General features: G+C 48.8%; 1 protein-coding gene across 1 annotated transcript in view; it reads left to right on the top strand.

Annotated features, from left to right (window-relative positions):
• LOC144151821 (uncharacterized) overlaps positions 1-12,731 on the top strand; it is a 49,501-nt gene extending 36,770 nt beyond the window's left edge. The window contains exon 2 of the mRNA XM_077682961.1: positions 12,411-12,731. Coding sequence (XP_077539087.1) covers positions 12,411-12,707 — 297 coding nt within the window. The 3' untranslated portion in view covers positions 12,708-12,731. The remainder of the gene's footprint in view (positions 1-12,410) is intronic.
• Positions 12,732-23,784: the final 11,053 nt, after the last annotated feature.

Raw genomic sequence — 23,784 nt, forward strand, 5'->3', positions numbered from 1 at the left:
AAAAAAACTTTGATTTGAAAGTACCATAAAAACGGGTGGCGCTACCGCTCTGCGCTCCCCTTCTTACTGGAATGGGCCGGAGCAATTGCTTCGTTTTTGGTTTGGTGCTTTGAATGTTCTGGTGGTGTTGTGAGCGGATATGTGCGGCGAAACGAAGTCTAGGTAGATGTGTTGGGTTCTTGGACGGAGTAAGTGCTGCGTAAACATGTCAGACGCTTCTAAAGATTGGAATTGGCCTCATTGATGTGGGCGCTTTTTGCGGCGCTGTACGCCTGGCTCATAATAATAAATAAGGGTCATAATGCTAATAATAAAAAAAATTGTTAGCATTAGTATTCAAATCTACCAGCTTAAATCGTTTTCACTGCTTTGAATGGCTGCGGTTTACACACCAGCCTTAATCTTGGGATACCTCGACACGTGTTCTTTGAAAATAAGGTTACTTACGTACGAGTTCAATTACCGTGTGGCCCTCTAAATGTCGCGGAAATGTACCATTTTTCGGTAACCGCGAGCTTTGCGCCTTAAGTTTCAATGAGTGACAGCATGGGAGCCTGAGAGCTGAAGCTCAACTACCGAGTTTGTACTGGTCCTTTCAACGATAGTCAAAGTGACTCAACCCTCCAACAGCCCAAGCTACCTTAACCCCCCCCCCCCCCTTCTCATTTTACCACCTGAATGAAGTAAAGGCTGGCATCGATAGACGGCCAGCGTTAAAAATGTGGCAGAGCGGTAATGTCAACCAGTGTTTTCAATGAGTAAGCATTCTTTGACAAGCACCTCAATGCAAACCTTGTAATGCCTTGTCAATACACTTATCGTGTTAATAGTATATGTAACTCATTGATAGAAAAAAAAAACTAAAATATAACCAAATGGCCCAAAAAAAAAAGTCACCTCGTTTGGACAGTGACAGCCTAATCTGGAAAATCTGGAATATATCGTCCGTTGCAGGAAACACGCGAAAATTAAAAAAAGATATATTGAACATAATGAGTCATAGTTCTACGTAATCGCGTGCTTTCATGCATGTGTAATATCTAAAAGAACTGGGGACGAACTGACGAAATCAACGTGTTTTCCGATCCTGAGCACTCTCACGTGATTAGCTGCCCGGATATGCAAGCTTGCTGAAACGAAGAAAAACCACATAAGAGTTTTTCACATTAATAGACAATTCTCGCAATTTCGGCAACTTTTTATGCTGTGAGCTTTGTTTGGTCCTACAACTTGTTATAGCGGTTTCAGTGCAGCGCTGGCGACGCAGTTTCTGTTTAATCAAGCCTAGGGAGCAGTTTGGGCTAAAACCCGACCACAGCATCCACTTGTAAAACTGATGTCAGGTTTTTGGCACCCTCCTGTTTCCCGTCATTCAGCCACGCAGCAAATGTTTTTTGAAAAACCCTCAAACCATTAGCCAGCAACCAATTCTTATTGCAGGCATAAAGCAAAGCTTTTCTGTGAAAAAGCAATAACTTTCTATCATGGGATATTTATTCTGGAAACGATTCCCGATGGCTGCTCTTGACGTATTTCTGTGAAATTAACCACATTTCTACACTAGGTAATAAAGTTAAGTAGCGTCGTCCCTAAGCATTCTTGAATCGGCTGCCCACGCCTGGAGAATTTCGCTGCAATATATTCCTCGATGCGCCAAACTGCACGCAGGAAACAATACTGCATTTACACGAAAGAGAGGAATTGCGCTGCCAGCTAGACTTCCATCTTGGCGCTTTGAGCGTCGCCTGCGATCTGCAATTACTGATTATGGGGCTAATCATACACGTGTTTAAGATTTACCGGTCTGAACAAATCCTTGTGGTTATCTACGCATTGTAAGAATCCATGCACAAGTACGCTGCGCTGACCGCCACCGGCATTCCTCTGATGGTTCGCCACGGGCGGCGCTGTTTGTTGAGCTGTAAGGTCCCTGAAATTACTAAGGTAGCGCCATCTTTAGATCTCGCCGCCTTTCGCCCTCGCCCGCGCTCCTTTCCTCTTTCGTTTTTTGCCATTTTCTTTTTCGCCGGCGAACGCCGCGCGCCATTGGCCAACGGCCAGTGACGTAGTACCTCGTCCCCCCATTGTTTGTTTTTTCTTCTCTTCGCCGCCACTGTCCATTTAAATTCACCATTTTAGGCTCAGCTGCCTCGGAGCAGGCCTTATCGAAGCCGCCAGCGTATAACAACCGATAACAACCGAAGAGTCAGCTGCTCGTTTCAAACAAGTCTTGCGTCGGCGTCACTTTATGTAGCTTCGCGATGCCGAGTTGGGCCTTCGGCTGCTCGAATAAGGTCAGTGCAGTCACAGCCAGCTCGGCTGTAGCAAGCTGTAATTTATCAATGCCCACACATGAATCAATGTTAGCTGTACAGCATAAAAAGGATTCACAATTGCGCTTGTTAGCACGCTTCTGGCCTTGGAATACGGTAGTTATTATAGAACTGGGCACTACAGCTAATTGTAAGCTAAGCGCATTCTTTAACTGCGCGTTCTTTGTGCCAGCCTTTTCCAGATATGCCCTACAGGGCCTTACTGGAAGTAATTGTGAACGCCAATCGCACGAACATTGCTATGCCACGGATGCCACGGACGCACTGCCAAAAGTACAGTCGTCATGGGCGAGGCCAACGAGGAGACGCGAGAACTTTGACCCTGACGGCAGCCTATAATGACGTGAAGGTGACATATATTTTGCAACAGCGTCAAAGCACCGGACAGTTCACGGAATAAAGGTGGCATGAATGTCAGTAGCTAATGCGGGACGCATACTGAGCGCTGCTTAATGATCTACAACTAACGCAAAAAACGCGAACGCAAAAAAGTCAGCGCAGCGCTCGAACTGCCGCGAACCAAGGTCACCGCGAAGCATGCGCTAGCCCTCTGTGCAGCGCTTGCACGACCAAAACTTAATCACGCAAATGAAAGAAGAGAATTACTGTAAATGAGCAATTTGAAACGTCCACGTTCGAACCTTTCGCGTTCACGAACTATCCTGAGCATGCCGCACACGTAAACAAACACCGCGCTGTCCGTATGCGCCAGCGGCATCCATCCCGCAAATATCCCCTACTACACAAAAATATACAACAAAACAGCCTCACTTAATGCGTGTTGGTCAAACGGGGCTCTAGAAATACTATTAATGCTACCAAAGAGCGATTGCGGCACGAAAACAAGAGCAAACTGCACGAAAAACTGAAGCGAGCGGCCCGAAGCGTTGCGAGGGCGTCTGCTCTGAGGAAGCCAACAAAAATGGCGGCCCCGCCGCGGAGTTAAAGGGGCCGTGGCGCCGCGGGTGAGGAGAGAGAAAAAAGAGGAGGGCAGCGGAGAAGGAGGGAGCAGTTGGCGGTACTTTAGTAATTTCAGGGATCTTACTGAGCTGAAGTGACTGGTGCGACACCGCGGTCGCCCGGTCCCTATTGGCGGTGAGATGTTTGAGTGGCGCCCCCTGGCTCTGACGTCAGCTTAGGGACTCGCGGCGCTGTCGTCTGCTACACTCCGGTTGTGCGGGGAAACAGTGCCTCTGCTAGAAATCACCCGCTTAGATTCTTTCGTGCATTAAAAAGCGAATTTCCATTAATTAAGTTATTTTGCCAGCTTCTGATACCTCTGAATAATTTGAAGATGTATTCCGCACAAGTTTGCAGCGCACAAGGAGAGAGAACAATTTTCTTAAGAGCATTGGTCAGATGATCGTGTGTAACTCACCCTTTCTAGCTAATTTTCGAGGTTCAGTGCTCAGACCTCCGCTATTGGCGGTGAGCTCGACCACAGGCGGCGCTGCGGAGCGCGCCTCCGTGACGTCCGCTTAGGGATTTTCGCATTTGTCGTCTGCTTCACTCGGGCTCGCTCTCCCTGCTTTTTTTTTTTTTGCGCTCGGTTAACGCCTGATGCTTGTACGCGCCAGATTTTGCGTGGGCGTGACTTTTTATCATAATAATAGGCTTACAATAGCATACACAAGCTCAAGGTGTGATTTAAAGTATAGTTTTCGGTACACCGCTGCCGAAGAAACATTGAAGCAAATGGAGAGACGAGCTAGTTGGTTCGCAATTTCCATGAGTGAAACTTAAGCGCAAAAGTTTTTCACAGGGACTAGAAAGGGAACAACACAGGCGCTTACTATCAACTGAAAGTTTTAATGAAAACGAACACACATTTATACCACCCCCAGACCGAACAACCCAGCACGTGTGCCCTTCGCACATGCGTACGGCCGTACAAGAGAACCGCCCCATTCCCTTCTCGTTTCTCTTCTCCTTCCCCTCATCCTCTACCCCCTCTCCTTGAGAAGTTGCACTTCTTTATCTAAAATACTCAGCGACGGGTGACTTATACAATTGGGACCCTTAATCCGGATATGGAAGGCTTCTGCAAGTTCCCTGGTGGCACGGTCTCTGTGCTTAAAAACTACTATTGTGTCCGATAGTAGCCTGTGTCGTTCCCTTTCTAGTCCCTGTGAAAAACTTTTGCGCTTAAAGGAGCCATGAAGAGAAAACACAAGTTTGGTTCATTCAAAAGATTGTCTCGTTAGAATCATACTGACACCACTTTTAACGTAAACTTCGCTCAAATAAGCTACATAATTAGGAAAAACGGGAATGGTCATGCGACCCACCAGCTCATTTCCCGCAACAGAACCTGTGATGTCACATGGGCTAAGCTCTGCGATTGGCGGAGGCTGGCAGAAGCAGACGCAAATTAGGTAGAGCTTACAAACTAGACGAACGAGCGATTTGCGCTTAAATTTAGGGCACATTCTTTACAAAGCAATAGGAATGATGGGACAAACAGTGGAAGTTACGAAAGCACATGTAAACATAGAAGTACTGATGCGTTCTGCTGTTCGTACTGCGCACAGCATGCTTTGGTTTAGCTGCACAGCACTATGGGGCTTGGGGTTGTCTCAGACGACACTGGCCGATTGACGCAAGCAACGGTGTCTTACGTGACCCCATTTGTCGAGCGAGCACTGTTTCAGGGAACGAATATTTTCTCCCAGAACAAAAACAAGCCAGGTTTAAATGCGGGCAAAAACAAACCAAACGCTTGCCACGGTATGGTGGCGCCATCTAGGTTACGGAACGTAAAGAAACGTGGGAACAAACCAACACCGCTACAGGGTGGAGACAACCTTTGAACGGTCCCGTGCCGCCGCAATTGGGCCAACGGGCTCAACGCGTTATTCTTTTCGTTTCCCACGAGACCTAGCAACGCGAAACAGACAATATGATTCAAACTTCTTCAGTAAACCGCGTTGCGGCGATAATTTTAGCGCGGTTTTGACACAATGACTTGCTTCGGCGGCGAGCGAGCAACCGAACATGGCGGCGCCAGCGTTACGTGTCTCTACCCTGTACGGCGGATGCGTGAATGAAGGTACTCTAGGCTGCAGAGCGGTCGGTTCCCGTGATGTCACTTGGGACCACGAAAACGCACGATTGAGCGGGAAAATCAAAATTTTAACCTAGATTGTTTAATTTCTCCGTGAATAAAGCACCGTTTGTATCCGGACAAGCGCTGGGGGCACTATAAAACACGAAATCTTTCGAATAAAACCAACTTGCATTTTCTCTTCGTGGCTCCTTTAAGTTTCACTCATGGAAGAAACATTGCCGGCGCCACCCCATTCCTTGCGAAGCCGGTCCTGTGCGGAGCGCGAAGAGTCGGAGCTAAGCGTCAGCTTCTGTATATAGCAGTCTTTCGAACAAAGAGAACAGCGAACAAAGAGAAACAGCGAAAATGCAAGACCAAAACAAATTCCAGGCACTCGGGGCTGCCGGCTTTGGCAGAAGCATCGCGATCCCTGGTAATCGTATGCAATGTAAAACAGTTTTTGCAACCTTGCCGAACGCTCGAACCTATTGTATCACATCACTTTACGTTGTCATGGCATGAAAGTATGCCGACATGCACTATGGGCCGCAAAAACTGTAGGTTAAATTTCAAATAACCTAACCTACTGTATGTATAGGCGCGTGCTGGTTTTATACCAGATTTATTAGCAGTATGGAGGTTTATTGGGCCAAACTAGTCACGTCTACGGCAAAAATACCGTGACACTATGTTCGTTCAGACCTGGGGAGATATTTTGGTAGATTTCCCACAGCCATATTTTCCCAATATTCAGATATGCGTTATAGTAAAACAGCGCTCAGGAGGAGAAGGAGAGCGCGGAGGAGAAAACTTTATTTACCAGTAAAATCGAGCTGATTAGTGGGCCGGGTCCTCAGTGCATGCCCGGCCCAGTAATAAGAGTAATTTTCTTCAATTCATAGAACGCCATCCCGAACTGACCAGGATTTGCTCTTTACGCCTGAAGGGTTGGAAACAGTAAAGAGCTGCTTGGAAATATTCGTGGGTTTCGATTCCTGTGATACTGTAAACAGGCGCGTATACTATTTATTTCGTTAGTTACCGAGTATATCAAACCTTAAACACCGTAATCATGCCATAACTGTTCAAATTGAGAGTCAGTTTGTTATGATAACGATGGTTACGATACAAATACGGAGCACAAAAGCCCCCTTCGAGTACTCGGACTACGGTGTCTGATGCGCGATCGCGGGGGCGTAGCAAAAACCTTCTCATCGTATTTGCATGTGAATAAACAACGCACACTGAGCATAAGCCTATTCTTGGCCACAGCCATAAAAGCCACTTTGTGAAGAAAGGAATGTATGCCATACAGCCCGAAGAAAATATCCACACTATCTTTGAGAGCCTCCCAAACATCCCCGAACCTTCTAGTGAGACGTTTGGGACGGTGCTAAGAAATTAATGCATTAGGCACAGAAAAAAAAAAAAAACATTTATCTGATACAAGTCAACAACAACAAAAGAAATAGACAGCCGCTTTATGTCCTGCTGTGTGATGGGCATGTAGGGGCCCGCTGCATGGTGCGTAGTATTGGACTGTTGAGTCTTCATAAGAGTATATCAAAAATAATGTAGGGAAGCCTACCCATTTTGAATACTTATCGAGGATTTCTGAGCACTGAACCTCGCAAATAAGCTAATAACGACGAGTTACAGCCGATTTTCTGACCGATGCTTTGAAGAAGGTTGTTCTCTCTCTCTTCTTGTGTGTTGCAAACTTGTGTAGGATACAGCTTGAAATTATTCAGAGGTGTCAGAAGCTGGCAAAAATAACTGAATCAATGGAAATGCGGTTTTCATGCAATAATTCGTGAAAGGCACTGCTGCACTCACAAGCGGGGCGTAGCAGACGACAGCGGCGCGAGTCCCTAAGCTGATGTCGAAGCAAGGGGGCGCCACTGAAACATCTCACCGCCAATAAGTATCCGAATGCGTAGGCTTCCCTAAAGTATTTTTGAGATGGTTTTATGAATACTCAACAGTCTAATGCTACGCACCAAGCAGCGGGCCCTTACACACGCATCGCACAGCGGGAAGTAGAACAGCTGTCTTCTATTCTTTTTGTTGTTGTTGACTTCTAGTAGAACAATGTTTTCTTCTGTGCCCAACGTATTATATTTCTGCACCGTCACAAATGTCTTATTAGGAAGTTTGGGGGTGTTTGGGAGGCTCACAACTCTCGTGTGGATATTTTCGTCAGGTTGCAAAGCAGACAGTACCTTCTCCACAAATTGGCTGTCGTTATGGCTGCGTGCACGAAGGTGTGAAGGTGCTGCGTGACTCTCAACCCGCACATTTATGACATGATTACGTTGTTGAAGGCTTGATATACTCACTAACGAACGCAATAAATGCTATACGTTGCGGTTTCCAGTATAACAAGAATAGAAACCGACGAATATGTACAAGCACTTAATTGTTTTCCAAGCCTTTCGGGCTTAATGAACTAATCATGTCCTACTCGGAATGGCATTCTATCAATTGCAGAAAATTCCTCTTACTCTCTTGTCCTGTACTAAGGACCCAGCCGACTAATCAGCTCGATTTCACAGCTAAATAAAGTTTTCTCCTCCGCTTCCTCCTCCGCCGTTTGTATGCGGTTTTAAAGGAGCCATGAAGAGAAAACAAAAGTTTGTTTTATTCGAAAGATTAGGTGTTTCATAGTACCCCAAGCGCTTTCCCGGAAGCAAATGATGCTTTATTCACTGAGAAATAAGGCAATTTAAGCCAAAATTTTAAATCTCCCGCTAAAATTGAACATTTCGTGACGTGTACAATGGCGTCATAGAGCCGGTCCATGAAACAGATACTTAGTATGTCGACTCCATATAGCACCCACACGCGGGAGTCGATCGAGACGGCGGCCATTTTAAAAATACTGGTAAAACCTAGTGCACCCGCAGCCCTAGTCATGGAATCGCCTGATCCGGAGAACAAAACTCTCGCCGAGGAGCTCGGGCTTGCATTTAACAACCTCACACCACTTGAACGCTCAATGCTTCCAAGTGCACGAGCGGCAAGAGTTGTGGGATACGCGATGGACTGGAAAGCGACCATTTCGCGATAGCCACAACAGACGAACGCCCAGCCGTCGGCACCGCTGCCTCGTCAGCCCCGTCGCGACGGACGAATATAGACTGGTACGTATGTGCCGTATTTTGATTACGGTTAATAATAGTTCAATTTCAGTAGTAGTATCGCTTATGCCAGTTGGCCGGTGTCGTGTATGGAAAGCCGTTCGCGCGAGCTCTCTGGTTCGACCAGAAAGATACGAGCGTCAATGCGCGGTGTTTACGGCATTTTTTTCCCCAAGGTCAGAGCGATTTGACGAAGTCGGCGACGAGCGCCAGCATGTCCCAGGAGTGAGCTAACGTAAGGGTCCCTGCCGTAATCACTTCCTCGGAAATGAAGCGAGCACACTCGTACTTCCTTTAGCTCTCTTTCTCTTCCGTTTGCAAAGTTCAGAAAACGTAGCCACTTGCTTCGCCTAGGTTCGTCGTTGGGCAGCACATGAAAGGAGATCTCCTCACCGGCGGGGATGTCGCACTCCCTCGACGATTTGCCCGTACTACATAGGCACTTCAAAATGCAGCAACGAAATTTCATTGTAAAGTACTCGAACAAACTGAAGTTTTCAGTGGTTGTAAACTGGAAACGAGCTCGTAACGACAGCAGCAAGCCAACACCATTCGAAACTTACGCGACGACTGGCACTATCTCGTCGCTTCTTGCTGTTCCTTACTCCCCTCGTTTCTATTTTTACCTTCTGGTTGGCGATATGACGGCCAACCTCCTGTGAAGGGATTACGATACGAAGCAAGGTCGCGGCTGTGCGTGCTGGAACGGTTCGTTGGCCCCGAAGAGCCTCGAACCCGAACATTCGTCTGCGCAACCCGAACATTCGTCTGCGCGACGGCGAGATGTCGAGCTTAGCCGGCGCTAGTTTCGTACGCATTGGCGCACACGCTTGCGTGTTCGTTCGGACCTTCAACCGTTTACTCCACCGTTCTTTGTCATAAAAAGAATGTGCAGTATGTTTCACGGGCATTTAGCTCGCTATGCAAACTGTAAGCCCTGCCTAACATGCGTTTGCTTTTGCCGGCCTCCGCCAATCGCAGAGCATTCCCAAGTGACATCACAGGTTTTGTTGCGGAAAATGAGCTGGTGGGTCGCATGGTCATTTCCTTTTTTCCTAATTATGTAGCTTATTTGAGCGAAGTTGGCGTTATAAGTGGTGTCGTTATGGTTCTAACGAGGCAATCTTTCGAATGAACCAAACTTGTGTTTTCTCTTCATGGCTCCTTTAATATACTGCATATCTGAATATTGTGAGGATATGGCTTTGGGAAAGTGTACCGAAATGTGCCATCAGGTCTGAACAAACACAGTGTTACTGTATTTTTACCGTTCACGTGACTCGTTTTGCTCAATAGAGATCTGTACTGGTTAGAAGCCTGCTACCAGGACGCGCGTATACACACTATAGACCTTGTGGAAAAACTGGCGCCCTCTCGCGGGAACAGCGTGCCCTTCCGCCATGTTGGGGGATTCCCGGATCTCCGGATACCGCAGTATACATGATAGCCCGGGGTTAGCGACGCGCACGTCGGCATTTATCGTTGTCCAAGATGCTTAAGTAGTTCCGTGTAACTTGCTGTGCACAAAGATGTACGAGGACGACCACGGGAAAAGCGTACAGATCTTTTTTTTATTTGTCAACGGAAGCGTAATTCGAGCCCTGCGTGAAGTCGCTTGCGGGTGTCGACTTCTTAGCGCAGTGATATTATAGCTAGATCACATGAATAGTCACGAAACGAATAATTTGTGCAGGACTAAAAAGGTGCCAAAGTTAGCTATTTTCTAGCCCTGTATTTGCCACCGAGCAGTCCTGCCTGCTGGTAGTTAAGGCTCACTGCGTCGGGCAGCTCGTACATTATCGAGATGAGTTTTGAGTCTGCCGTTCGTGCTTTGCGCGCCCGTGTTTTCTTTTTATTCTACACGTTCGGTGGCCTTTTATGGAAGTACTACGCAATCTTTCGTTTGCCAAACGTTACAGGAAATAAGGGATCCGCGAGAGTTGCAACCTTCACGTAGCGCCATGAGTAGCGCAAGTAACGTGCGTAGTAAACCGTGTATCGGTCATTTACCGCTCGTCGCCTGCAGTTCGACCGTAGCCTATTTTCCCAAGATCAAATTTTTTGAGCGGACTTTTCTAAGCGGTATTGTTCACCCAGTTTTGTTGTCCAGGGCGCGAGCAGGAGACGCTCAGCTGTCGCCGCGATCGCACGCGCTCACGAGCGCTCGGAATTTTCTCGCTCTCTAAGGTTTTCGCAGTTTCTTTTTTTTTTTTTTTTTTGCTAAAGCTTTTGCGTGTGCTGGGGATGCTCGGCGGTCGCCGCGAGACACGCGCTCACCAGTGCTCGGCAATGTATTGCTAGATTAATTATTCATTGGCAAATATTGGTAATATATTGGCAATGTTTAACGCGTTACACGCCACACAGGTTACGTGCTATACATTACGGCCAGCTACAACAGCTCCGCTGTTAAAAAATACAGGGTATGCAGTTTATTTTATTTTACTTTTTTTGTAGGTTTCCTCTGCGTCCCAGAGGACGCTTAGCGCATAGCTATATCGCGGAGTGCCCCCCTCCCCCATTTCAACCTCGGGGCAGCCCGCATCGGCTCGAAGCGTTTCAGGAACGACCTCCTGAGAAACCAGTAGGATGTGAACTAATACGGATGTACTTTCAATGTTCGTGTTCTCACATAAAAAAAAAAACAAAAAGAAGAAGAAGAAGAAACGCGACAGCCTCCAAAAGCTTCCCTGCCGGTGCCTCCCTGACTGTTTTTTCGATGCATAATGCGTATTTACGAAGTCGCTCGCAAATGTGGGCAACGGAGAAAGGTCCACACATCACTCCTCACTCATTGTGCTGCGCTTAAATCTGAATATAAAAGGACCGCCAAGCCCACAAAGCCCCTCACACGCTCCGTCCCAAGCAATCCCACGACCGCCGGCCCCCAACGTGGCGTCCAGGGCTCGTTTCGTTTTTCTCCCGGTAGATGGCGGCACTTTTGCATAAGGTCTATAGGTTTTCTGCAACTCAACCTAAATTTTTAGTGGCCCATAGTGCATTTCGGCATACTTTCATGCCATGACAGCGTAAACTGACCCGATACAACACTTTCGAGCGTTTGGCAATGCTGAAAAAACTGTTTTAACGTACATACGATTACCGCAAATCGCAATGCCTTGTGCCCAAGCCGACAGCCTCGAAGGCCTCGGAATTCGTTTTCGCCTTGCATTTTCGCTGTTGCCGGTTATTAGCAGCTGACGTTTCCCTGTGTTTGAAAGATTGCTGGATACAGGAGCTGACGCATGGCTCGGACTCTTTGCGCTCCGAACAGGACCGGCTTCGCAAGGAATGGGGTGACGCCGGCGATGTTTCTTCCGGAGCGGTATAAAAACTGTACTTTAAAATCAGGTTCTGAGCTAGCGTATGTGATTTGAAGTTTTATATTATGATAAAAGTTACGCACAAACCAAATCTGGTGCGAGCAAACATCAAAAGTCAACCGAGCGCAAAGAAACACCACGGAGAGCGAGCCCGAGTGAAGCAGACGACAAATTCAAGGGCCCGTAAGCTGACGTCACAGAGGCGGGCTTCGCAGCGCCGCCCGTGGTCGCGCTCACCGCCAATACCTTTATCTCTTAAATTAAACGACGTATTGGTATACATTTAGTTCGTTCGTAGATTTGTTTACTTACCACGCGAAAAATCGTCGCATGGGTTCGTTCTTCGTTTGCGATTTGGGACCTTGAAGATTTAAGGTTCGATTAGACGCACTTTCTGCGCAGGATCGACACACTTACAGCGGAGGTTTTGACGCTGTTTTGAGGTGAGAACGCTTTCGCGCTGCCATCAGCTTTCTTATGAAGGGATGGTAAAGTTTTTTTTTTACATTATACAACCAGTAATGCTCGATTGTCACTATGACTTTCTTGACAATAACTTCATCGGCAGGAAGCGGCGGCAGCTGAGCCGTCGGGCACCGAAGTTCGGTCGCCTTCCCCTGGCGCCCGTAATGATCCCAGCAGCAGCAGTAGCAGCAGCGGCACCCTGTTCTCGGCGCTGGACGGCTTGGACGGCAAGCGGCTGTCGACCGCCAGCGAGTTCACGGTGGCGCCCAGCCAGACGAGCCTGCCCACGGTGCCGCCGGGTGTCAAGATGGTGAGGCCGCGCCGCTCGTCCAGCAGCGGCACGATGGGCGCGGACGCCGAATCGGCCGCCGCGGTCGTCGCCAACAAGGAGGTGCCATGACGGACAGCCCTACTTGGGCGCGCCATTACGTGCTCCCTGGTGTCAAGAGGCGGCTCCCGCGGACACCGAATGGGCGCGTTTTCGTGAGGAGCTTGGCTTCGTGTGAGACCTTGACGATTTGCTTGGCGCGTTCACGACGAGCGCCATTGCTGTACATCGATGGCGTGGTGAAACCACAAATTAAATATCAAGTGCACATTAAGTTTTTCAGCTGGTTGGGGGGGCGGGGGGGGGGGGGAGAGGGTGGTGTTGGTTGGTTTGGATTTGGGGTTCCATTTTGCAATTATAAAAATTACTACGCGCTTTACGAGGCATGCGTTCGTGCTCTCGATGTAGTAGTGCTGTGCAGCGGAGGAGTTCAGTTTGGCTGATGACGCAGCTGTGCGCGCGCGCTGTATGAACACAAAATCAAGCAATCAGACAGCAACATAAATTGTAGTGTAAAAGGCCTGTTCATACGCGGCGTGTTCGTGGTTGAAACTCCTGTCAACGGTAATTTTTTTCGGCTCACAGATTTCGGCACGGTGCTTGCATTACGGCTTACTGCAGAACACAGTTATGTCGATGCGGTCGATGCAAATTGGTGAGATAAACAGCGGGCGACGAAGGTGAAAAACATTGATTGATTCTGGGGTTTAACGCGCCGACGCAACGCAGGCGATGAGGCGCGCCGTAGTGGAGGGATGCGGATTAATTTTGACCACCTGGGGATCTTTATCGTGCGCCGAAATCTCGTACACACGGGCGTTTTTTTTGCTTTTCGCCTCCATCAGAAAAGCGGCCGCCGCGGGCGGGAATCGAACCCGCGACCTCGTGCTCAGCAGCGCAACACCTTAGCCACTGAGCCACCGCGGCGGGTAAGGTGAAAAACAACTCAGTGCTGCGTCGTGTTTCGTCTATAGGTTCGCCGTCTCTATCAGCTACTTGTCGTGCGGGAATAGAATTGCAAGCGAATAATGAATGCAATAGCACTCATTCTCCAATCAGCAGCGGAATCGGCAGAATTCGGATGCAGCACAGACCAGAGACATCCGTAGCATTTGTCCAACTACCACAGATACACACAATAAAGGCCAACTGCACTCAAAATTTCAACCCTTTAAAACGTTATTTGCGTATCCTATGCCCAAAAAGACTGCAAGATGTAAAATATGACGCCTGAAATGCGCGTATACGCGCCGCAAACGACCATCAAAACTCGCAGATTTTGAAACTGAGATCAAGACGAGGGCGGCCATTACGGCCAAGCTGAACTGACGGTCCAGCCGGCGCAGTCGGTGAGCGAGCGGCCGCACACAACGCCTCACCTTCGTCGAGCCCCAGGAGAAGCGCGCCCAGCCTCCGGCCCAGCGGAGCTCGACCGGTTCTCTAGGCTGGCCGTAGGAAAAAGCGCAGGGCCGGCCGCAATGTCACCTCCGCTCATGGCTGTTGCCGCGATCCTCCCGCAGGTGCAGCGTTGCCTGCGACGGAGCTGTTTTAAACGTTTCTATAGAAAAGTTTGAACGGAGTTGTGTTAAACAGAGCTGTTTTAAACCTTTTTATAGAAACATTTAAACCCAGCTGCGTCGCTGGCGACGCTGTAATAACTAACAGCGTCGCAGGTGTTGTTAGTTAAAACTAACTCCGTCGCAGACCATTGCTAGTTGTCCCAGTCGGATAGGTGGTACGTACTGTACGTTCAGAGTAAATTTGGCCAAGGTGAAACTTGAGTGCAGTTGGCCTTTAAAGGAGCCATGAAGAGAAAACACAAGTTTGGTTCATTCAAAAGATTGTCTCGTTAGAATCATACTGACACCACTTTTAACGTAAACTTCGCTCAAATAAGCTACATAATTAGAAAAAACGAGAATGGTCATGCGACCCACCAGCTCATTTCCCTCAACAGAACCTGTGATGTCACATGAGCTAAGCTCTGCGATTGGCGGAGGCTGGCAGAAGCAGACGCAAATTAGGTAGAGCCTACAAACTAGACGAACGAGCGATTTGCGCTTAAATTTAGGGCACATTCTTTACAAAGCAATAAGAATGATGGGACAAACAGTGGAAGTTACGAAAGCACATGTAAACATAGAAGTACTGATGCGTTCTGCTGTTCGTACTGCGCACAGCATGCTTGGTTTAGCTGCACAGCACTACGGGGCTTGGGGTTGTCTCAGACGACTCTGGCCGATTGACGCAAGCAACGGTGTCTTACATGACCCCATTTGTCGAGCGAGCACTGTTTGAGGGAACGAATATTTTCTCCCAGAACAAAAACAAGCCAGGTTTAAATGCGGGCAAAAACAAACCAAACGCTTCCCATGGTATGGTGGCGCCATCTAGGTTACGGAACGTAAAGAAACGCGGGAACAAACCAACACCGCTGTACAGGGTGGAGACAACCTTTGAATGGTCCCGTGCCGCCGAAATTGGGCCAACGGGCTCAACGCGTTATTCTTTTCGTTTCCCACGAGACCTAGCAACGCGAAACAGCCAATATGATTCAAACTTCTTCAGTAAACCACGTTGCGGTGATAATTTTAGCGCGGTTTTGACACAATGACTTGCTTCGGCGGCGAGCGAGCAACCGAAAATGGCGGCGCCAGCGTATACGTGTCTCTACCCTGTACTGCGGATGCGTGGATGAAGGTATTCTAGGCTGCAGAGCGGTCGGTTGCTGTGATGTCATTTGGGACCACGAAAACGCACGATTGAGCGGGAAAATCAAAATTTTAACCTAAGATGTTTAATTTCTCAGTGAATAAAGCACCGTTTGTATCCGGACAAGCGCTGGGGGCACTATAAAACACGAAATCTTTCGAATAAAACCAACTTGCATTTTCTCTTCATGGGTCCTTTAATCACGCGCACGACTGGAAATGAGGGTAATCCACAGTGCTGACTGAAATCTGAATTTCCACCCAACATGTAAAATACATTTGCGGCTGGAAAACAAATAATGCATAATAAAAAGCACAAGCAGGAAAGGGGGGTGGAAATAACGAGTATCTTGTACACGGCGATGGGAGGCACGCGACGACATTCCGGGCCCCAGCCCCGCACTTGGCGATGATGATGCTTGATGATGCTTAGCAGCTTCCCCTTTGGAACGGGGTGGCGTTCCGCAGCGACCTTAGTCGTAACATCACTGTACAATCACCTTGACAAAAAAATTCAAAAATAACGAAATAAAAAAAAATAAAAAGAAAATACATTTATGAAATTTTCGTGCTAGTCTGACATTGTTCGCATGTCTTCCCAGATTGCTCTCTACTCATTTCCCAACAACATCCTAGCCTTCGTTTACCTATCTCCACTGCGTTCCAATTCACTTTTTCGTTAACCGTAAGGACAAGGGTTTCTGGAAGCTGGATGGCTCCCTCACTGAGGACTGGACAGATACTCTTGCACTCCGTTACAATATGTCTCATGGTGCGCACCCAGCGACATCTGCCGCTTCGCCTTGAACACTCCTGCTAATTTTTTTGAGGCACTGCCGCTCCGCTATTCATCCTGGGTTTTGGCGCGAACCGCCCGAGTTCAAGCATCAGCGAATGCGCACGTTGCTGGCGGAAAGGGGGGATGTAACACTGCGGTCCGAAACCGGTAAATTATGGCGTGCGGTGTCGCGACCACAACGCCTTCAGTTAGGGGAAAAGAACTGTATCTACATTAGAATACACACAGAACACGTCCGATCGCCGCCATCATTCCTCATCGTCCTCTTCTACTACCATCTGCGATCACTTCTTTCTCATCTAGGGAATAAAGTTCCAACAACCTTCCCCCGCGGCGAAAAACAGACGGAGGACGCGTAGCGGACTGCCGTTGCTCCGGTCTTTGCGCGTATACTTCCAGCAGCGGCGAGGTTTCCATGTGGTCCTGTCCCTGTCGTTCCGCGAGTGCGGCAGCCTCATTGACTGTTTTTGCGCTGGAACTTCTAAAAAATGACGAAGTGTAGGGAAACCATTGCTTCTAAAGTCGTCGTTTGTATTATCTTTTATCCAAGACTGGACATTGTCTTGGTCGCGCCGATGACGCCGTTGTCCGCCAGGAAGGGCTTGTGCGACGAAGAGGTCTCGTTCGCGTTGGTCTTCCAGGTTTGAGCGAAATTGAAACCCCCGCTTGTGCTTCGTGTAAATCGCATTCTCATGCCTCGCCTTCTTTTCTTCTGTCAACGTAGTCAGCGTCATCGTAGATAAGTCCTGCTTTGATGAGCCAACGCTCTTGTCCTTGCACGAGTCCTCGATACGGATGGAGGCAGCCAGAGAGCTGGTTGAATCTCCAGAGGTGTGTTGGCCGCTGATGCGCTACCGTGGCAATTGAAGTTGCGTGAGTCTGTGCGGGCGAGAAGCTGCGACGCGACATCGCCATATCGCAGACAAGCACCATAAACTTCGCTTCTTGGGAACTGCATCGCTTGCTTTAAGATTGACTGCCATGCCACGATGACGTCTTGGAACTCGAAAGTGTCCATAAAGTGTTGCTCAGCGTGGGCACCAGTAAAAAAAATTTCACCATCTTTTCGTAGGGGAACCCTGAGTAGTAGGTGAAAATGCGAAGCAGCCATGGTGTCGACTCAAGTTCCTATTAGTTTTCAGTTCTATCGCGGCGTTGCGGGAGGAGAATGAGGGAAGCTGGGCGAGCGCGCGTCATTTATACCGCGGAGCTACAGTGGCGCCCCCAGCGGAGTATGCAGCGGCTACCTACCGTCACGTCTCTAGCCCAAAGCTGCTTCGAATTATCGCGCGCGGAGCCACAGGTGTTGCCATTCGTTGCAAAATCTCTGAGAGGAGAGGAGCTTCGGAGAGGAGAGGAGGAGTGCCGGAGAGGAAAAATGCCTCGCATACTACTCAGGGTTCTCCTACGGGAAGATGACGACGGTGGTTGAACGCGAAGCTACCTGGTGATGGATTCTTTGGTTGTCCAATCGTTAGGGGCATCCTGCCACAATCATCATCAGCGGTGCCTGGACAGGCATGCGTAGTGGTGGTGTGGACGCCGCACAACGGCACCGACACAACGGAGGAGGGAACAGGCTCGACCATAAGCTGCTTCGCATCTGAAACGGTTCGATTCTGCGGTCGGTGCTCCGTGGTTGTATCGACTCATAGTTAAGGCGGTCGGTAATGGCGGAAAGTTCTTCATCAGTTGTATGCGCGTTCAAAATGGCAGCCTTCGCTTGATAAATCAGCGTCGTTATTGTAGAGCGTTCTACACTTCGTTTGCGGTATAGCTGATCTTTATTAGGCTTCGTTCGCGATTCGGTCCCGATGAAATCGCTGTCACTTCTTTTCAGGCATTGGTCGCAACCATTGCGTACATACCGTTGTTCGTTCATTCCGCGGGGTTTCGGCACCACTATGTCGCGACCACAACGCCTTCAGTTACGGGAAAAGAACTGTATCTACATTAGAATACACACAAAACACGTCCGATCGCCGCCATCATTCCAAATCGTCCTCTTCTACTACCTTCTGCGATCACTTCTTTCTCGTCTATAGGAATAAAGTTCCAACAGTACGGCGGCTGTCCTCCAGGAAAAGAGATTTTAAGCCACTGGCCATTGTAGCGGGAATCGTCAGCCCCAGAGCGCTAGAACGTGCGTGGTGGCTCGTACCTTGTTGCCTGGCGTTGACGACGACAGTAGCGGGAGATGTGGCCTCTAAAGCCACAGAAGTAGTAAACAGGGCGCTCGCAGACGCAGTCAGTAAGGCACTCGTTATTCTCGTCGCGAAACGTGGAGCATAATCGAACTGTTGGGGACGGTGACGGAAATTTTGGGGGCTATATCCCGCTGACTCGCGGCTACTACCACGCCGTGAACTTTCATTCAGGGTGGCAAAGTTTCTTTCATTGAGGACAGCGCTGGAGGGCCGAGGAGTGTTCGTTTGCACCTCTTCTATCAAGCAGTCTTCGCGCTAACGGCCGCGGTCGGCATATTGGTGTCGCGCCGGTTCTTCGCGCACGATACAGCGGATGGTGTCGGCCAAGTCAGGCTCAGGGCTGGCGTCTACACTGGCGATGGGAGTTACGCCGCCGCCATGCGGCCAAATTTTGGCAGCATGCGGCGGATCGTCATTGCCGAGAATGTACGACATCGGTGAATGGCGTCCGCTGCCGGCTCCAGTTTCTCTCTTCCTATCAGAAGGTCTTCTGCTGTTTTTTCCAACAGGTGACCTACCTTGTCTTCCTCTGCCATTTGCGGATTGACGACTCGGCAGAGCTTCACTATTTCCTCGATGTGGGTGGTACTCGTCTCGCCAGAAATTTGTGCCCGCTGAAGCAGCGTCCGTCCTGCTCTTGTTTTGTTTTTTTGCGGTGGAGTCGCCGAAGCGACTTCAAGTTTTCCCAAGTTGTTAGTATGTCTTCCTGGTTTTCGAACCAGGTTGGCGCTGTTCCATTGAAGGAAAACACGACGTTGGCGAGATGAGCAGGGTTGTATCGGCTCCCCGCGTGTAGTGTGCGAGCCATTCTTGAACGTCTCCCTCAGCGTTTCCGGAGGAAGACGTTCCCAGCGTTCCGAGAGGAATAGTGCTTTGTCCTTGTGCATTCTTTCTATCCTTCGTCTTCTTTTTTCGCGCTGTACACCCTCTTAAAGGAGTACTGACACGAAATTTTCGTGTTACGTTTTTGTCGCTGCTATGCGTGCCTACCAGCCCTCTAATCATAGAATGACAGATTAGACGGTCGAGCGCAGCGTAAACATTCATTTACGGCGTCGTTTATTCGTGCCAGTTTCGGTTTCGACTAAAAAACGCCGAGCGGCCGCCATGACAGGATGTATCACATGGCGTCACCATTCTTGCCGCATCGCTGCCTCTCTGGAAGCGCGCGCGAGCGAGCGCACGCGCGCGCCCAGACCGGCCGAGGTTTTCGCCATCCCCACAGGCCCGGGCAGCATGACGTCAGTCCAAAAACCATGACGTATACACACGCCCAAGCAGCGCGCGCCAACCACAGCCAGCTCGTCGGCTTCGTCACGGGAGCCCCGACGTCGGCAGTTTGGGGCAAGTAGCACATGATGTCATGTCGGCTCGCTCTCGGCTTTCTCGTGCGGGCGAAGATTAAAGTGGATTTTAAATATGTTTCGCTGAACGGTTGCTGTTGAAACTTGCTGGGAGATATCTCCTGATAAAAAGGAAGCGTTTTACATAGTTATCTAAGCTTTGAAATGTCGTGTCAGTACTCCTTTAAGTTCCTAGAGAACGTTCGTGGTTGTCGTTGGGGATAGCAGCTGGCCATTAGTTGGGGAGGCGACTGGCCCCAGGTGGAACATGGTACGGAGCTCTGGCTGTAGGCCCGTGAGACGTAGACTTCAGCGCAAGTCTTGGAGTTCCGTCGTCGTTGCGTACCCAGCACCCTCACCAAACTGTAACTTCTGGGAAGGATTTATTTAGGCAAGGGCGATGCTCTCAAAGCAGAAGGTGAGTACGACACGAACAGAATCCCGGCTTCTTTCTCTTCTCCCCGAGACCTCAGCTCCCGCATCCCCTTTTACTTCTTCAGCTGAGCCATGCGGGAGGGTGTGGACCACTCAGCCAAGAGAACGTGGCATAAGCGGTGGAGCGTAGCACTAATTTTCAGGTTGGTTTAGGGGCGGGGCGCAGCATGCCAACGCGTCCAATTAACGTTCTGCATCACTATGAAAGTGGCCAGCTTGCGGTTATCTTGGAACGGGTTATCGCCACAGCGTCGAACGCGCGTCTTTTGTTGCATTTGTGAGTCTACACTTTGACCTTGTGTTCATTGTTTTGCTTAGGTAGTCCTTCAGTTAGTGGTGTGTGTATATCCTGTTTGTTTTCATTTATTTTTTGTGCTGAGGGATTGCTTCTTTGCCGGTTTTTAATAAGTCATTTCGAGCTGCAATTGTTCTGCATTTTTCTTTAACTATAGTAATTGGAGGACCCGTCTGGAGTCTTACCTCGTAACCTTCTACTGTGTTTTTGACCTCTCGAGCGGCTTGTGCCCAAACCGGAAATGAAGTGAAAAAGAAAACGCCCATTTCTTTATGTCAAGCATCTCAACCTACACTCTTAGTCAAAAAGGGCTAAAATAGGAAAAAGCCGTTAGTCTTCAGGGGCAACCGTTCATCTTCAAGGGGAGTATCTGCGGCAGAGTATGTGCTGTGTGCACAAATGCGGACTAACTGTTCGTCCCCGCCGATCGATAAGGAGTAAGGGGAAGACGAAACGCATGCAGTTAGTCTCTTTGCTGCGTCGTTAATCCCCTGTAATGGCGCCATCGTTGCTCTTTCGCGCATATGTCTGTGAGCAGTTTTAGATTTTCAAAACACAAGTCTTTGCAGTCAGTGGGTCCGTTAGATGGTGCCACGGGGGAAGTTATTGATGTTAATTATAAGAAAATCGCTCAGGGTTAATAGAGCGCCAGGTAGTGGCAAGGAGCGGCGAAGCGTGATGGCCAGACGCTTGTCGGTGAGGTTATGCATACGATTCGTGCGAGGTACCTAATAACGTCCAATGAAAGCTTTCAAGCGCGTCAACAGTAACAAAAAAATTAGTGACAACAGCAAACGGGAATTCCTAAGCGTAATGAATATGTATATGTTTAACAGACGAGAAAAAACGAAGTAGTTGCTGATGACAACTGTAAAATAAAAAATAACGCCATATCCACGGAATGAATGATGATAAGTGGGGCGAAGCTCGAGAGGGGGAGATCATCGGTAACCGTAACTCTCCCGTGAAAGTTCACCCATTACATCATTAAGAAAGACGTAAGACTCTGTGCGTACATTGAACAAATCAACTTTTATTTTCGGAGTCAATGCTCCCAGGCCCAGACCTGGTGAAAGACCCCGCGCCATCGAGGACTACCCCGCACCTCTACCACAATTTGTCACGTAGGATGGGACACAACGGTAAAGAAAGAACTTTTATTTAGGGCGAACTTGTGCCCGAACAAGACGAGAGGAAACGAGCAAAGGTCCTTGCGTCTCGTTCGATCTCCGAGAACGACTACCTGCGTTCGTGGCGTGATCTCTTGCGTGATCTCCTCGCAGTGCACGTGCGCTCGCGCCTTCGTTGCCGAACACAGACAAGCTCGCGCTCCCGGTGCCGAGTTTGCGCTGCCGGTTGCAGCCGGTTCTTGCGCGTGTAACGCGGCCCACTTTGCGACATCTCCGAAAGCATACGGCGGTCACGTACCACGAGAAACAAGGGATGGACAGACCCATGGCTTTAGGAGCTTCGCGCCTAAAACGTTTCGCTACAGGTAAGCGTCTCAAAGTTATCTTTTGCACTCGGTGCATAATTACCTAGTGCACCAAATCTATGACAATGCTGCAACTGCTGTAAAACCCGCTTGCATTTCTCAGTCGCAATCGTCTAGCGACGCGAACTTGAACAATTCAGGCTAAGCAACACCGAATTTGGTTTCGCCGATACAGGAAAATATGGTCTCTTTTCCTATTTTGACACTCACACAGACGACACCTTTCACATACGTTACATAAAGCACTCAGCATATGTATCGAACACTAAGAATACACCTAGTTTGCGCTAATTTGTGCGCAAACAAATGAGTCGTCCGATCACCCAGCTACCTTCCTCAACTAGGCGACGACGAGTTGAGTGTTATTTACGAGAAAAAACTATGCTTGTGAGGCTGTACTTAAAATCAAACTGAGCAATAGTCCCTAAAGTTAGCAAAGCGCTAAGCGCCAATCGCGGTGACGTTCGCTTGCACGGATAGAAATTCGGACACCAGTTGCAGTGGATCTGTCGCGTTATGCACAGAGCTACACGCTGTAGACTTGAATTTTATTTACCGCTACTTCCACCGGGAGGCGTGGTCCAGAGTGCTTCCGGTAGCGCTAGCGAGCGGACGCAAGATGTCGAGCTCCCCAGTTGGAGCGGTCGTTGCGGCTTCGGGCTGCGGAAACAGGACAACGGAAAACGAAGCTCAGGGCTACCAGATAATTCTGCCTCAACTGCCATCAGGGGCCCTATTCTCGACTGCACAAATTGCCGGCAATTCAGGAAATTTTCCGGAAGTCTTTCTTGATTCGCTTTCAATTTTGGTCACGTGCTTCCGGTTGACAAAGCGGTTGTGTGTGCTGTCGTCATTTTGACGTTTCATGTCGTTTACGGACACCAGTTCTAAAGTTTGCCTTTTTTCTCGTTACTAAAGGGGCATAATTCTTGGCCGGCAATGAAAAACCACACTAAATACAGCGGACATGACAACGTAAGCCTGTCTTTGCTATTCAACAACAATACTGCTCGTAATACACACCCCCTCTGTGATTGTCTGAGAAGGCATGACGTAATTTAAACACTTGGCGGGAACGATTACGTCATGCATTGACAACTTCAGGCTGCGTAAAAGTGACGTAATGCTACGTAACAGCTTGAAAATGGCGGCTGTTTTTGTCGCAAAATACAAGCAAAATAGGGCAAACTATTGCCCCGGCTTACGGCGCCGCGAAATGTGCGGCAATTTGCAGCCGCCGCAGTTTCGCATGCGCGCTGTTTAAAGCCTGTTTCCTACCGAAACAAATTATAGTTTCAACTGCTTCCAAGTCAGCGATCATGGAACATACAAATAAAATGCAGTATTTTGCGTTTATGTTTGCCAATGAAATAAAAATTATTTGTTTGGCGTAACCGCAACATAAGAGGGCAGTACAAGCCTCTCCATGACAAAGAGAACCCAATGCATGGCATTTGTCCATACTTGTCCTAGTAAGCTGTTGGATCACATGATCGAACTCAAGAGAAAAAAATTCCCCGCATTTCCCCGAGGGGAAGAATGTGAAAGTGCGAATGCACGAGTTGAATTTGCGCGGTTCGGTAATGTTCGCGAAAGAGAGATCACACACACACACACAACTACAAAGAAAGAAAGATGCATTTATTCACAGACACCTATTTGTGTTGTCGTTGTACTTGATTGCAAGAGCGGATCTCAGCTTTGAAATTTCGTGTCAGTACTCCTTTAAGCGGGTGCATTAGCCCTTCTCACGCCCGATTCCTGGCCAATCCCCCACGTGGGTATGTGCCATGTCAGCGGCCAGGCAGCGCGCGCCCATCTCCCCCCATTGCCAAGGAAGACGAGGAGATTCCTGGCCAATCCC

This window comes from Haemaphysalis longicornis, unplaced genomic scaffold (genome assembly GCF_048455015.1).
Source record: "Haemaphysalis longicornis isolate Haplotype H1 unplaced genomic scaffold, Haemaphysalis longicornis Haplotype H1 scaffold_9, whole genome shotgun sequence".
In the NCBI taxonomy this organism is placed as follows: Eukaryota; Metazoa; Arthropoda; class Arachnida; order Ixodida; family Ixodidae; genus Haemaphysalis; species Haemaphysalis longicornis.